Source organism: Aquila chrysaetos, chromosome 7, assembly GCF_900496995.4.
Source record: "Aquila chrysaetos chrysaetos chromosome 7, bAquChr1.4, whole genome shotgun sequence".
In the NCBI taxonomy this organism is placed as follows: domain Eukaryota; kingdom Metazoa; phylum Chordata; class Aves; order Accipitriformes; family Accipitridae; genus Aquila; species Aquila chrysaetos.
In genome coordinates, this window is record NC_044010.1 from 39,506,699 (window position 1) to 39,524,053 (window position 17,355).

At 38.7% G+C, this 17,355-nt stretch overlaps 1 protein-coding gene across 6 annotated transcripts in view; it reads right to left on the bottom strand.

Annotated features, from left to right (window-relative positions):
- The window catches only part of SYTL5 (synaptotagmin like 5), a 92,968-nt gene that overhangs the window by 9,211 nt on the left and 66,402 nt on the right, over positions 1–17,355 (bottom strand). For 4 of the 6 annotated variants that reach the window (XM_030020709.1, XM_030020710.1, XM_030020711.1 and 1 more), the window contains 6 exons: positions 13,293–13,385; positions 9,213–9,278; positions 8,070–8,248; positions 7,091–7,193; positions 4,745–4,906; positions 971–1,079 (listed from right to left, as the gene is read on the bottom strand). In XM_030020709.1, the coding sequence (XP_029876569.1) occupies positions 971–1,079; positions 4,745–4,906; positions 7,091–7,193; positions 8,070–8,248; positions 9,213–9,278; positions 13,293–13,385 (712 nt within the window). The remainder of the gene's footprint in view (positions 1–970; positions 1,080–4,744; positions 4,907–7,090; positions 7,194–8,069; positions 8,249–9,212; positions 9,279–13,292; positions 13,386–17,355) is intronic. The other 2 variants (XM_030020714.1, XM_030020715.1) reach the window with 2 other exon arrangements.

Below are 17,355 nucleotides of genomic sequence, written 5' to 3' on the forward strand. Positions count from 1 at the left end.
ACGCTACTGCTTTTGAAGAGCACCATGAGGACACGTGTACTTGCTGCTGCTGCAGATTCTAAGAGGCTTATCAGCAGGGATCGTACACACCGATTCAGGCTGAAAGCATCAGGAAAAAAAGATCAGGAGGGATGTTAAAATGTACTAATTTAAAAAAAATGCAGACTGTATATCTGGACTTTACAGACAACAATTAACTTTTAAGAGAAAAAACCTTGGAATTACTGCTAACAGAGGGAATGTAATCTGTCAAAAAAAAAAAAAAAGAAAGAAAAAGAAAAGAATTCTAAAACATCTATCAAATCCTAATGCTAACAAGCAATACTGTCACTAAGACGCACACTCAGGTGCTACCCAGTAATTGCTTTCACTTCAGATGATTGCTGTTCCTCATGCTACTACAATGCAAAGAGTTAGTAACTATTTTCCTCTGTTCATTGTTGATGAAAATAATGGCTTACCCTAAAGAATTCAAATAATATTTTACAGGAACGAATTACAGCAGTAATACAGTAAAACTGAGCAGAGGCAAAGCACTGTGAAAAAGAGGAGATAGGTAAGCTTAAGGATAATTAAGCATGAAGAACTAAGTGAAGTCTATTACTTTGATCAGCTATACACTGGATATAACCGGCTGAACAAAGAACCCACAGACTATGATGCAGACAATTTATTTCTATATGGCTGTCCTCGATCATGTTATCTAATGTCTGAATTTTTTTTTAATTAGGTCACAGCCGTGCATCAACACTTGACTGCACACTCCCCTTCTCTCTCTCCTGTAGTTCAATGTAAGAGCAGAGGATGGAGCAGGAGAAACATACTTATGGTTCAAAATTTCCACAGATAAAGACAACTGGTATATTTAAGTATGGTTTCAATCTTCACTAATACCTTTACTTCATCCTAGGTGAGGATTTTTAATGCTGAGAGGGATGTTATCATATGCTGCCATTAATGTTTGCTTTACCTTGAAACTGCCCTAGAGGAAGCATTAGGTTTCTGTCTGGGGGAATGTAACGTAAAACAACTGTCAGTTCTCCTTTATATTGAAGGCCAACATCTGTCGCTACCTCCACCTGAAAAGAAAAAACCAAACAAACAAAACAGAAATCCAGCTAAGGTTAATCATTCACCTTCTCCTTTTGATTTTAATTTTGTTGTACCAATACAGTGTTTGAAACACTTCTTAAACATATCAAGATGTATCAGCCCACTTTCACATAATTAGACATTCCTGATTGAATGCAATCACATTTTAGAAAACTTTATCAGCTAGGGAATGCAAGCTCTCAGAATAATAAAGCCACGTGGCATTAGACACTGTTCAGTGAACGTATCGAGGAGAGAGATACCTAGCATGAGTAAGTGAAGCAAACAAACAGAAAAAAAACCCTCAAACTTATTTCTGCACATATAAACTGTAGCTAATTTAAGCGGACACTCAGCCCTTATTTCCCGCAATCAGGATTTTAAACCGTAAGTGGTTTCATGTACTTTAGAGGAGTCACTCCTGAGTCACTCTTGGAATGGAGGCGTGGGGAACGAAGGCAAGGGAAGAGAGCGGGGTCCAGCTCTGAAATAGAAAACCTTGAAAACTGTTATTCCCAGTGTCCTGTCCCTTTTCTACACAACTACTATTTCTGCACCTTTTTGTTTCATAAACGTTTGAATCTTGCCCAGAAAGAATGCATTCAGTGCTCTTCAGAGCATCCTTGTTAAAAGAACATTAGGCCTTCACTGACAGGCACTGAACTTCCATTCGCATTGTAAGAAGTTGGAAACTACATTTTAAAAACAACAGATGCAACACAGAGAGAACGCTTTATGCCAGTTCAAACTGACTTCTAGAAAAATAAAGTGCAGTGAAAACAGAAGTCTTGTACGTTTATATTAAAGATCAGGTCTATGAAAAACTCTGGCATATGCTAACCTTGCTCAGTGATATTTACTAATGGAGGTGGGACTATTCAGATGCTCACATTTCCGTACATGCTTCAGTGCTTAGGTTTGGGTACAAATCAACAAATCTTCCTGATCTCTCAACAAGGACAAAGCACATGTATAAAGAGAAAGGATCCTCGAGGGCCGAGACACACACACCAAGGTACCACACGAGCCTTTAAAGAACCGCTTATAGACAAATGTCTGATCAGCGACAGTATTTCTCTGAAATGCATTCAGCTTGTTTCCTGACTCCCCAGGAAGGTCAAAATTCTATTATCAAGAGAAAACAGAACCAAAAAAACCCCACCAGAGATACATACGGCGATATGCACAGTCAGCACTGCCTTCCTATCGTAGACTCCAGGCTAAGGCACTAACCGTGTTTAGTGGGGCTAAGTCTACACAAGGATGGGACAGGGAACAAAGCAATTTTAGTGATAACAACATGGCCCTTTTGAGACTTTGAAGCACTTTTACAGCAACACAGGCATTCCTGCACTGACTCTGAGAAAAACGGTCCTGTCTCCACCGCTGTCTGATGCAAGTCGCTACAACAGAGGACAAAAGAAAACCTCTGTAGTAAATGGCTGTGGAATAATTTGCACAACATCTAAATCCTGCCAGTCAGGCAGCTCCCTTATGGTCTAAACTATGCAAGTTTAGGATCAAGTTTCCCATAAAGGCAGCAAGGATTATTTTTTCCATTCTACTGATGGACAAGTAGTATAAGTTCTTACATCAGGAACAATTTGTCAACCTCCTGCCCAAACCCACATATAACGTGCCTCTAGACTCTGTCCCCTCTTTCACCACAGAACTATTTTCTCTTCTTTTTCTGATTTAACCACACTCATCTTGAAAACAGACATTCAATGCTCATAGAAGAAACAGGTCTAAAGTCTCCAACCTTTTCACTAAAGCAGCTAAATTATTCATGATAGAACAAATAAAGCACTGTAATAAAACCTGGGAAATGTTTCACTGCCATTCCTGTCTCTATCATGCAGATCATACAGGAGAACACCATGTACTTTGCATGTGTATTAACCTGTGCTTTTTTTTTAAATTCAAAATACAATAATTGATTTTTTCTTTTTATTATCTTTGCTGATCAAAAATCTTAGCAGCATTTTAAGTTTAGAAACATTATTTATAACAACTTAGGAGGCAGACAAGACCAATTCTGTGTTTGCTTTCTTTGGTAAAAAAAGAACTCATTTAAAAATCCTTTTAATGGGTTTGGAAATAATCAGACAATACCTTCCAGCTGGAATGGCTGAAATGCTTAGCGCCTCATTACTTTTTTCCTGAGCAGGAGAGCTTCATGACTGTCTTTTTTTTTTTATTTTCCCCTCCCCAAAGATTGAAATGAGATGACAAAGACTACTGCATGATAAGAAGCCCAATTTCAGACAAACATTGCATACAAACTCCAAGCAAAACAAATACTAGATGTGTATCTTATTGTTGTAGACCGGAGGGTACTAAATAAGAGCAACATCGGACACCAGCCAGAGCTATGACACAGATGTAGTAGACATTTCTTCTACTTCAAGAGCAGACCCAACAAAAGTAACTGACACGAAGCAAGCTTGTAAGGAGGACTGTATAATCCTGGCGTGGACACAGTGCTGACTGAAACGTGTTTGCCCATCATTAGCCACTTTCTCGTTCTGGTCTCACCTCATCTGGACCATGAAGGAAGAGCTGGTGGTCACCCTTATTAACAAAGCTGAACTAGGAAACTGGGAAGGATCTTTCTTGCCACTTATAAAGTGTGAAGTGTTTAAGTGTTCAAAGAAGAAACCAATTTCCTTACATATCTTCTGGCAAATTATTTACTAAAATATAAATTTGTGACAGTTTAGATGTAAGCCTCACAAAGGGCTATACCTAGAAATTAATTATACAGCAATCAGATCCATCGCCCAACTGAGAAAGGCACAAATCAACCACTCCCTCCTAAACCCCCGAACATAACACTATTTCCTTAAAAATAATGAACACAGAGCAAACAAGTCATCTGAGTCTCTCTCCACATCACTTGCAGTAAAACCTCGGATTTTTCTGCAGCAACAAAAATACACTTTCTGAAATGGCAATCTAAACCACTGGAATTTCTGGGGATTCTGGCTGCTGCAGGAGCAAGCAAGGCAGAAGCCTTTAATCCTCTAGCTTACAATAGCTCTTGGAATCTCTTCCAAAAATAAACACCTTTGCCAAAGCAGGGGGTGCCCTAGAGACAGAAGTCATCCTATCCTTAGCTAAGTACAATGCAAGTCCTGTTTCACAGACCAATTGATTTGCCTGCTGAGAAGCCTTACCTTGTACCGTCCTAGGTTAAGGTGAATAAGAGATTAATAAGTCATTTTGTCACAGCTGAAAAGTGTGAAGCGCTTTGAAATGAAACAAAGAAGATCTGTTTCTTTAATAAACTGTTAAGGGTTGGGTAGGGGGGAGTGGTAGAAAAGTCCTTTGGCTTACATGCTGTTTTTTAAAAATAATCAATTTCTTTGCAAGGCCATTTCTCCACTGCCATTTATTACAAGATGAACTTAGAGTTTATTTAAAAGGTGGGGTGGTTTTGTTTGGTTTTAAGTAGCTAATCACGTGTAAAGTTTTCATGAAGACTTTAAAACCAGTATGTTTTGATTGAATAAAGAACACGGATATTATTTTTATTACCATATTAGACACTCAAAAAGTCACTGTTTTATAAACACGTTCCAAAGGAAAAATAACTAAGCCTTGCTAAATTTGCTTCGCAACACTTTCACTGCCCCCTGGAAACCCTTACCTTGGGCTGGAGCACAAACCACTCATCGCCCTGATTTTCAAAGTTCCAGGAATCTAATGGAATTTCCACCTCCCCAAGGAAGCTGTTGTGTCCAAATCTGTCATAGTGCCAGACAGAAAGCTGCAGGGTCCTGGTTTCTAGCTGCGTGTGACTGATGACATACTACCAACAGAAGAAGAGAAAAAGAAACTCTCAGAATAAGCAAAAATAATAGTTTCCATGGAGCTTTTTACAACTCTAGTTCAATTTCATGAAGCCCACAGCAGCTAACAAATGAAGCATGAAAGAGAGATTTGTTTTCTTTGCGAACGAGATTGATCTAGCTAGAAAGCTCATAATGTTAATGTTAAACCTAACTCTTTTCTTTGCAGTATGCATCCAATGGTAATTAATGTTACTATAACGAATGTGTTTTTTCTGTATTACTTACTGGGTATTTATGACTATAAAGAAAATTATGATGCTTAAAACTACGATCCTGTTAATTCCTTGTAAGTTTATGTAAATGAAGCAGAACATCAAAGTTTAGTTTGTAAGAAGAAACCCCACTAATTCTTTCATCCCTAAAGAGAGTCTGCTGTACACGACTTCCTAGAAAGTGTCCTCCTCTCCTTTTCAATTGTATCTTTGTAACTTACAAAAAATTGTTCTCAAAACAAGTAAAACTGCACCTGCAAAGCACTCACCAAGTGTCTCAGTCTTAGTAACCATTGTTGGTTTTGAAAGCTATTAAAAAAACTCCTCTGAAGAAATATCATATTCTAGAAAATACACAGAAAACTATGAACATCTGGAATTGTAGCTCTGCATACTCTGCTTTTAGCAAAAGGCCCATTAATTCCCTGAAATTCACCCTTCTCCTAGTGTTAGCTGAGGAGACCCAGACGTCTTCTTTTTTGCATCAAGAACAACGTCTGGACATAGACACATATTCTCCAAAGGCTGAAACAGTCAAGTCAGTTGGCGAGCCACCCAAGTAGGCTATTCATGTATAAGTATGTCTAAAATGCTTAATCCTAGATGCCAACAGTTCCACTGTGAGAGGTGTCATATTTAGCAACAATGGATAAAAGTCAAAGAGGGAAGATACAGACATTTAATTATTTTTCTTTTCTAACAGTAGTAATAGTTCAGGCGAGCAGATGCAGCTCTTGCTTACCTACCTACAATTCAAGTAAGCCATCTTTGTTACAATTTGCATTTTTAGCAAGCCCCTAGATCCTATCCTCACTAAGCTCCCTACTAGCAAACATCTTTAGTGCTATTTTCCTTGCTAAATAGAGTCTAACACTTTTTTTTTTTCCAGTTCAGGCAAGTCTTTACTATAAACCATTTAAAAATGAAGCTATATAAGAAGACTCTCCCTTGGCAAGCAGTCTGGCCAGACCAAGTGTGTGTAAATCTGCAAAATGGTTTTGTAGCCAGGTTAAGCCAAGTATATTGGCCAGGGAACATCTGTTAGCCTCTATTATAAGAAACTTATTTAAAACATCACTGAAATAAAAAAAAAAAAATATATATATAAATTTCAGGAGAAACTAAAAAGAGTTTCTAGCCTCGCGACGGCCAGCTGGGATAATCTTGTCAATCGACAAGGAAGGGCAATCACCAGGAACCTTGTGGTCCACGTGCCAAACAGGTAGTGAACTGGGCAGAAATTCTGCCGTTCCCACCTGCACCACAGGGCCAAGGAGGTGAATAAGCAGCTCGTGAGGAGCTCAAAATAGTTGAGCCTCTGAAGTGGACGTGGGCAAAAGGCAAGGAAAGAAGAGCCTGCGCGCTCTGCTCCACCAGCCCTCAAGGAAGTAATCTGTCATTGCCTTTTGCAACAGAAAATGAACTTTACCACAGCTTTTGAGAAAGGCAAGAAGCCGTTGTTGGAATTTTCTTATCAAAGTCAGTTCTGCTCTAAAAAGAAATTAAAACCTCCAGAGAAATTCAGATTTTACTGCAAAAGGTTATTTTCTCTTGAAAATCACTTAGATGGGAAGTTTTAACCTAGCTCTATTTCAGCATCAGTTGCTAACTTCGGGCTTACAAAATCTTTAAGGTGCTTTTAACATCTCTGAGCTCAGGTTAGACAAGAACATCAGCAGTTTTGAAAGAGATCTATGGAAACTAATAGAAGTTTTGCCTGTAAAGGGGAGAAGCAAACAAAAACACTTCCTCAATGCTGAAAGCCAGAAATTACAACTCATAGGATTACTAGACTGTTTTTTGCTTAAATACAGTCCTTTTGAGGCATCTCTTCCAAATTCTAATCCCCATACTGGAACACTTAAAGAAAACGCCTGTGAACACAAGCAGAACATTCATCATGGCTTGAGAGCGCGACAGTGTTCTCACCTTCAGCGTTTCATTAAATTCTGGGTTGGTGCTGTTACTTTTAATTTTGGTCTTGCGTTTACTTTGGCGGGACTTATCAGGCAGAAGGTATGCTTTGACATATCTGCAGATCAAGTAGTACATTATTAGCAAGGAATAAAAATGACCAGTTTGAGCAAGGACCTGACATTGCTACATTGGCAACACATACGAGAAAATTAATTTCTGCAATCTAAACAATGTACGCATGTAACAGACAATATGTGAAATGTTGAAAGGCATGGTCTTTATCTACAAATACAGCAATGTTATTCAGATAGATCAGAATAACAAAAGGCAGAGCTAAATTAATTTACTTGCCCTCAGAAATGCAGAAAGCTTTCCTAACACTTTCCCTTTTATAGTATACGATTACTGACTGATTACACGTGAAAATACATACACTGAAAATACAAGAGAATGAAAAACTTCATACCTTGCATACGATAGGATCACATATGATTAGAGACACTAATTATTACTTCCTGATGAGAGAATTTACACATTATACTGAAAACTATAATGAGAATCTCAGAAAACATGGTCCTTGCAAAGTGTATCTATGGATGCGTGAAACGGAAGTTCTCTCTATCCCTCCCTCCCTCCCAAACATCACTCCTCTCATATACTTTAGTTTTGATTCTAGAAGTAAGAAATCAATTCAGCTTCCCTATTCCTTCATATTTTTTGCTCTTTTGCGGAGATTGCTATCAAACAGATTGATAATTTAAGTAATCTTACTGTTTTCCCAGAACAGCACACGTTGCCCTAAGAAACATATCGAAAACACATTTCCCACAGGGAATCCAAACCCAGCCATCATCAAAACACTGGCTTGTACCAACTGGATCATCCTACGAGTTCTCAGGCTCACATCACAACCCTAGGCTACATCACTGCACGTGACGTGGTGAAGGACACCCCTAGCAGAGCCTGAAAGGAAATTCTTCTCTCTGCTTACGGATCAGTCCTTTGCTTCTTCTCATCTGCAACAGCCAGGTTTCTGCAACTTTTTACCAGGATGTTGAGGGCACCTGTTTTGTAGCTGTAGTTGATGTTGAGAAGGATTTCGCCGCTGACCTTCACGTTGCCATAGTCACCAGTTTCACTATATACACTCAGCATGCTGTTAATGCTAGTCTGGAAGGGGAGAGAAAAAGGACTTAGAGGCTTAAACAAATTACTCATTTCCAGACTCTGCTTTTTTCATACAGACACAGCCTTGCAATATTGTCACACTTGTTAGGACTTGCTATGAAAACAGATGTATCATAGAACAGAAATACCACTTGCTTCTATCTGATGTAAAAGGGAATAAGAACCGTAATTAATAATAGCTTAAATGTCTAGACAGTTGATGTTTTTCCATGCAGGACTCAAACCTATTTATAAACATGACTAAATCTAAATTACCACTGTTTAATCCATGCATGAACTGAAGAGCAGACAGGCTACATAAATTGTAAGCTCCTGTAAGTCCCAAGCAGGGGGGGGGTGGGGGGGGAAGAAAAAAACATCACCTTTCTGGCTCAGCTGTCCACCTAATTTATAACGAGTCTCATAAGACAACTGCTGACAGAACCATTAGAAAAAGTTGTAAGAATGCTTCCCATAATGGAGATGGTAGAAAAGCATGTTTGTTTAAAGCAACACCCACCTCTCATTAGTAATTCTAAAAGAATGAGCAAAATTCCATAGCCACCATTTCAGCAATTTTCCTAAAGCCAAAAAAATTTAGCAAAAACCCCACAAAATTTTCCACTGCAGGGTAATACATCACACCCCAATCTCTTTTGTTCACTCATACCATACAGAGTATTGCTATGAGGATTTCCTCATCCAAAAGATTACAATCAGGAGAGAACTAAATATTTTTAAAGAAAACCAGAGCAATATGCACGCTGCCAGAACCAAAGGCATTCAAGAAATCAGATGAATGTTTTCTTTTGAGTCATCGATCAAGATTGCTCAAAAACATATATAACCATCTAAATCCTAACACATAGGAACCTTGCAAGACACACAGGTATAGTCTTCAACACAAAGGGAGAAAAGAGAGAGAAAACTTAAAAGTAAGCTAAGCAGAGGATTCAGGGGAACTCACAGTATCACCATCTGTTTCAGGCACATTTAAATACGTCCATTTTCTGTCAGAGCCTTCTGGGGAGTTCTTTAAAGAAGGCAGTGCAAAAGGTCAAGAGAAAAGAGCATTAGATAGCTGCAATAAGAGAGAATAAGTGCAGTGATAAATCCTTATCTATATAGACAGGTAAAGGAAGTTTGTATTGCAAAGCCATAACAAGCAAGAAAGGAAAAGGTATCACCAAATCAGAGAAAAGCTACGTGTTTTCCATGTACTTCAAGTATTGAAGGACACATGGCTCAAGGTAATTAAATAGAAATGAAGTATCTGCTGTATCAAAATAAACAAATTACATTTTAGAACACCAACTCAGAAGATTTGGATTTGTCCTCATTTATGTCTGCACGAAGTCAATTCTCACTTAAGCTAGTCAAAAGCTAAGTATTCATGTATTTGCAGGATTGGCGCCTTTGTAAGAAATTGCAATTTCTCTGTGGAGTTTGTAAGAATAGATAAAAACACGCACAAATGTTTAAATATGTCACTCTTTGGGAAAAAAATACAGTAATAGAATACTGGGGGAAACATTTTTCCCCCTCTGCTTGCCAGAGCAGTATCTGGAAATCTCACCAACGAGCTCGAGGGAAACTACATCTTGAGCTACCTCCTTCCTTACTGGCTGCAGGGAGGAAGGAAGAGCACAGTCATGGGGAAGAACCACACAAAAAGAATTGGTCTGTGGCAAAACTCAACACTTTGAGCACCTTGCCTAAGGGCCCTGCAGCAAAGAAAGCTGAAAGGATAAGCAGGTCTGTGTCAATATGGTAAACACCACCAGACATGAAAAACCAGAACAAGCAATCATTATCCATAAAGTTAATTTTATACATCAAGTCGGAATAATAAAAAAGCAAAAAAGGGTGCTTTTTGTATTTCTGCTGGCCTTCTTTATCCTTCATTTAAAAAAAAAAGAAAAATGCTTGTCCTTTTATTCCTTTGTACAATTGCTGAAATTCCACAAAGAGGACTGGTTAAAATCACTGGAGAATCAGCAACGCACAACGACAAATGCGTCCTATTTCCTCCTATTCCTAACATGCCTCGAGCTAAATTCCAGCCTTTACCATTTATGCATTTCCACCTCTAGCATACATGAAAATAGGTATCCTTGGACACTGTCAGTGAACTTAACAGTCCCAGTATGTGCTACAAAATGCCTAAATGATGCCTGTAACAGGAACGTAACAATTTGTGTGCCCACTTCAGAAAACAAACAAGGTTATACCAACACAAGGCAGTGCACGAGTTGTTCTCTGCTGAATCCAAACATTCTTTTTCTTGATCTTTAGGTAAGTGGGCAGCAAGGGATAAATGATTTGGGAAAAAAAAACCCCACAGAAAGTCCTAAACAAATAGATGACCTCTGACCCTAGAATTTATGCAAACACAATATCTGAATTGCTTACAAACCACAAAATGACACAAATTTAGTAGAAGTATTTGATATACTTGACTTTTTTCCCCACAGACTCTGTTCTGTGGCATTTACACTGGACATTACATACGCTAAATGTAACGTCCTTAAGAAATCTACTTGTTTTCCAGTTTCGTAAGTAGTAAACAACCACCACATATGGAGGGTGCGGAGCCTCCTTTTAGTACCTCACTAAGAATTATATTTGTTTTGCAGCATATCTTATTGCTGCAGTAAGGCACTTGAACAATTCAGTCTTACTGATGTAATGGGTCTTGACAACAACACATCAATATGTTTAGGAGAGGAATCAGTGAAGGATGCAGGGAAAACTAAATACACAGTTCGTGCATTAGCTTTCGGAAAACACAAAGAAGAATATCCTAATGCTGAGATACAGTTCCTGTTCAATGTCACTTTCCATTTCCATTTTTGCTCACTCATATTAAAGGTAGATTTCAAGTATATTTACCCTTTGAGATATTTCTTCCTTTACCTCAAATGCTCATTGTCAGAGTACCCATACTGTACTTTAAATTCTCATATTCGAAAAAAGAAAGAAAAAACAAAGAAAAAACATGCAGTTAGAGCCTACTATTCATTAATAACATTATTTCAATGCAACTTAATAGTACACAGTCATTTGACAGATAAGCACATGAAAAAAATCCATACAGTGCAGAAGGCTCAAAGACTTAAGGCAAAAACAAGAGAGAGGGGCAATGTTAGTAACTGGTAACACACGCTTAAGGGGAATAAAAAAAGAACCTGCAAAACTGACCTGCTCTTGCAGGGAGAAGCAGCTTGCCATTCACAACTTTGCCATTAACATAGCATGCAGTGACATTAAAAATCATGTCATGGTGAATACAGAGAAACGAGAGCGATGAGATGTGAGATTATCTCAAACCTACAGCACTGGAAAAGCTACGCTCTGCTTAAGAAAAAGGTCAAAGGGAAATCCACAGCAAAGGACAAAACCCAGCGCACAGACGGAATGCTGCCTACAGCACGTAGAGGGAAGGCTCTCTAAATGCAGCTCCCCAGTTAGTGGCCTAAACGAGAAAGCACTTAAGCACCTGCAACCTTCATATCAATATTCAGAAGAAATAAAAGTAATTCTGTCTATAAAATCCATGGGACCAGCAAGCATTGGAGACAATGAGTCATAGTCAACCTTGGGTAAGTGGGTCTAATTAGACCAGCGTCATCAGGCTACGTTTGCTCAAGTCTGATTTGGTGTGGAGTGCCACCCATCTCTGTTGCGTCCGTTTCCGTGAACTACACAAATCAGAAGGGAAAAGGGTCTGGACACGGCCAGATCTAAGACACCAAAATACTCTGTGACAGCAATTTGCTCAGCCTTTTCTCCTCCCCAGGTAAGCCAAACTTGGATTCAGCCAACTCCATCCCTTTGTGATCAAGAACTTAAGTGGGCATTCCCTGGGCCCTGCTTGCATGGGGACTAACAGGGCTGCAGTCTAGAAAGGACAGTTCATTGGTTACTGTCATGGACCAAATTCTCTCTTCCCTTTTAGCATACACACTCCTCATCTCTCTTCATCCTCTTCAACTCTCTCATCTTCTACCTAGAGTTTGTTGCAGTTTTCTGATACTCTATATGCTGATCAGAGCTATTCTTAGGCACAAGTCATAAAGAAGAGTGGCCAGAGAGGGCTCCGCGACTTTTCTGAAGATGCTATAAGTTGCCCACATCCTAAGTGTCAGATCCCAAAGATGAGATACGCAGCATGTAGTCATAAACTAGGCACGTTAAAGGCTACTTTTATCATCCATTTTCTTTCCTAGTCAACAAGACTGCATAATGAACTGCATAAGGCTCGTTATACCACTTTTGTTGCATCTCAAGCACCTGTTACAAGCTGAAAATGCAGCTATCCTTTTAAAACCAACTTTAACTTGCAACAATTAGACAACTGCAAGACTCAGACATCTACAGTATGTAGTTTGTAGGTATGACAAGAAACAAAAGGATGTAACAGAAAAATACTACAATTGTTGCAGAAGGTAGAGAAGTTATCACCAACCAAAATCCCCAAGCATCTCCTTCCTCACTGTAAAGAGAAATACTTTTCAGATGTGGATGGCAGAGCAATCATGTCATGAAGAATGCGAGAAGGTGGGTTGGGGGATGGACAATGATGTTACAGAAGTGGTATGCATGCAAACACGCAGATGAGTATTTGTGTCCCAAGAAGGTGAACAATCAGAAAGTGGTTTGAGATGGAAGATGCCGCCACAGCCTTGTTCTCTTCGTTTCAAGTAAATTAAGATTAAGTGGTCCTCTGCAAAGCTGAGCAGTCACGTACTGCAAACACCTATGGTTTGCCTTCTCCACGTCAGCTTGGTAGTAACCTGAGCATGTGAGGAAATCTGCTGACGAGTATGCAAAACGGTTTTCTCTTTCCATGCACTTCAGAGAACATAATTTTAGCTTTGAACAGCATTAAAAATGTAATAGAAAAACTATCTAAATGTTAAAGGATGTTTCTCAAGTGGAGGATGAAAGATGATCTGCTGCTAAGCGGTATGAAGTTAAACTCCATTTTGGAGGAACAATGGTCTCTTGTGGAAGGAAAAAGCATGTTTTCTACTCAAGATCTTACTGTTGATAATCCACTTGTCAAATGTCCGTGTTTCCTTGAATAACGAGAGGCCACTATGTCATCAATGTCTTCTTCTGTTTCGTCCAGATAATCCTGAATGACAAACAGGCATTTTAGTCGTCGTGTTCTGCTCCGTATTTGGTCAGCTTCTGTAGCTTAGTTTTGTTTCATACATTTTCCACTTTAGGAAGATGGTGCAGGATGCATTCAAAATCCTAATCTCTAGAGGAATTTTGATTTACATTTTCCACACCTTTGCACAGGCACACAGCGTAAGGAGAAAAGACGCTGTTATGGTATCAGGGTTCAATTGCTTAAGAACTGAAAAACTTGACACACATACTCTTATTCTGGAGGCGCATACCTTTGCACGGCCAACAACTGCGCACATAAACAAAACCCACTTCCATGCCTACTAACAATCCTATGTGAGTTACCTTATTCTACTTACTACTATTTGCATTCAGGAATTCAGGTTTGGAAATCTTAGGAGGACACGGCGAGACTTTTTCAAATCTTAACGAAAGAAACGAGTGAATGAAGGTCAGATACCAGGGGCCAGGGGATCATTGATGCTGGTTTGTAGCCAGAAACCATTAGATGATTGATTTCTTGGTTACAGTCCAAGATCCATGTTTTTATGGGACATATTTTTTACAATCCAGCAATCCATTTTTCCAATTATCCATATTTATATCAGTCACACTCACACAAATGGAAAAGCACACAATTTGCATTACACTTGCACCCTTTCACACTGTCTTTGGTGACAGGCAACAATTTTGTGAACAGGATCATTAACACAGACCCACTTTCTAACAGGCAGTGCTGAAAGCCCCAGGTTATTGTCAGACCACATGGGAAGAAACTTGTCCTGCCATCATACACACTGAATATATTTGAGGGGTAAACAAAAAAACCCAGATGATGTGCATGTTTTAAAAATAATTAAATTCCTATATTATTTTAATAATTTTTAAAAAAAGGAGGAAAAATCAGTAATTGCACAGCTTCGTATGCTTGAGTTTTAGTAAGTCAGACTGAACTGTAACATCTTTAGCTCATATACAGAAAAAAAATTTCATTTTTTAAACATAGCAATAAAGCAAATCTAAAAAGATATTTAAAATCTGGTTGATGGTTCTAATAGGACTGTTAACTTTAAGTAAAAGTTAAAGGAAAAAGAAACACAACAGACAGCTATTATCCTATTATGTGTAGCTTGGAAATTTCAACCGTTTCCTTAAATCTTATGGCAGGTATTTTGAAAGATTCTGCTTTTAGTCTTAATGGACGTCAAATATTCAAATTCCTTATATGTGCTCTGCAGATATAAAAATCTCACGTGGTAACCTACCTCACACTCTATTGCTTAGTCACTATCACTCTCTTAAACTAAACACAGAAGTACTGTATTCAGACTCAGGAGTCTCAAAGACTTCTATGCTAATCAGGAAAAATAGAGCAAAGAAATGCTGCTGGAGAGTTGAACTGCCACAGTTTATGTAAAGACCTGCAGAGCATTTATCATTAGAATGCATAAAACTAGCTGTTACATCTCTTCTCCTTTGTTCCAGTGACTGAACTGAAATAAAGCCAGCTGAAAGTGATGCAAAATTTTCTATTAGTACTTTCCAATTGTAACTGCATATTTAATATTGAGCAGAAGGAAATCAGGATGAGCCATCACTCTATTTGGGACCAAAATTTACATACTGAAGCAAATATTCCTCTTAGCTTCATGTTCTCACAATGAGTTTCCTCTGCTGGTATCTTCTGTTTCGAATCTATTCAGGGCACTGTTACTACCCCACAGAAAAAAAGAAGTCAAAGATATTTTATACTCTATGGAAAAAGTCCATGGAGACCCAGGCAACAGAGCAACTATTTCAGGGAAACAGATAGAGCTGAATCCTTCAAAAGTAACCCCCCCAAACCCCTAAAATAAAAACAAAAAACCCCACCCCACTCTTCACTTCTACTCTCCTCACTGACTTCAGAATTCAAGTGAGGTACTCAAGTTTAAAACTTGGCACAAGAATACACAATTTTCTTTCTTGCCCATACAACAGGAATAAGCAAGTCTGGTAACACATGCAAAATCCTTTCATTTACACTGTCCATACCTGTGGACTTTAAAATAAATAATACTACATTTTTATTGCTGAATAATTAAATACAGGACAAAAAAAGTAAGGCAACATCTTCAGACTGGGGTGTTTCAGGTCTAGACACTCAAAGGTTAACAGTACTTCACCAAGAGTCCTAGCAACAGCTAGCTGAGTACCAATTTTTGTCTGCAAGCAGATATCTAAAACTGAAAAAAAAAAAAAAAAAAAAAAAAAAAGTTAACATTTAACCTATGCTCTTAATTCATTTTGCACCACAACGATTATGTTTCTCAGGAGGTGTTACAGAACTGCAACTACACCATTGGTTAGTGTTATTAGCTTATTAAAGTTAGAGCTAGTAGGACATTAATCTCATAGTCTCCAGTGGGGGTTATAAAATGCACATTATCCAATTACTTCTAATAAAGCAACTGAGCATGTAATGAACACTACTTGGTCAGGAATTCAACACACACCTCTCTAGATAAGGTGCTCCCACTTGAACACAACACTAGATTTAACTGGTTCCCCACGCTCCTTGGAAAGTACGTACTACATACAGTACGCGGGTTTCTAGGGGTCGTCCCTTTTCACTATCAAGAGCAACGTCAAGTTAGAGAAGCAAAACACCCATTCAATTTTCCAGCTGATCCCTCTGCATGTGTAATGGGTTTTCCTGATAAAGCTGGGAGCAAAGCAGCTAAAAAGTGGTTTTCCACCCTTTCAGCTGATAAATTCCAGCAATCTGCGTATCCTATTGACACGTGCCATCTCCCACACCACTGCCGTCAGCTCCAATCACCCAGGAATGAGACTGAAGGACCTCAGCTAGCTCCACCAGCTAGCCAGGAGAAAACGCGGTGTGACTTGTCTCAGGCTGCAGGAGCTGTTGTTATCCTTGTCAGGTATCTTTCTTTTTGCCTCTTATAAAGATACAAGCACCAAATAAACTAAGCTGCAGCAGGAATACAACTTTTATCCCAAAACACTGCATCCATAATGAATATAGGGCAAGACTCTGAAGGACTCCTGTGAGTCAAACTACCCTAAAAAAATATGGTAACACTAAAGCTCATGAATGCAATCAATTGATTTCATAAGACAGAGCAAGTGAGGACATGGGTAGAATCAGAGATCTATGAACCTTGTTATGAACGAAGTTTAAAGGGGAATTAGCACTCTCACAGACCCCAGAGCAACTAAATCAAAGTTATGCCACAAGAGAGGTCTCCGATGTTCGCAAAGAAGCTAGAGAGTTGCTGAGATGCAATCTGAAATTTCATTCAGTCAGCAAGACTGAAGCAAGAGTCAGCAAGAAAGAAAAAGAAAAGAAGGGAAAAAACCAAACCCCTCTGAATAAGAGGAAGACAAAAATCAAAGAACAGAAAACCACTCTGGATTTCGCATCTCTGGCACCTGCCTCAGAGAAATCCCTAAGTGGTAACTACAGTGCCTGGTACAATTAGAGCAGAAAACCGATGTAAAGATATTTAAAGTTTGTATTTTCTTATTTTATGCTTTTCTTCTACAATATTTTCCAGTTTCTTAATCGAGAACACAACCTTTTTCTTTACTACAATTAAAAAATAAACCACTTATTTTTGAAGTTTTTCTTCCACAGAAATCTGACACACAGGAAGGGCTTTTTTTATTTCCTTAAAGATTAACCCAAACAAAACAATGCTGCAGGCAAATTCTCTGAGTGCTTACAATCCAAGAAAACAGATGGGAATCCCAACACGTCGTCTTCCACCAAGCCAGAAGTATCAAATGCTATAAGAAGGGGAGACACCTCCCATGACCAATGCTCTTCTGAAAAGAGCAGATAGTAGGGAAGGACTATGACAATAGACAAAATGCATAAACCATAATGCAGAGGGTTATGGCTTTTTTAAGCTACAAGCACACATTTGGAAACTCCAGAACTATGATTAGATGAAGAACTACTTAAA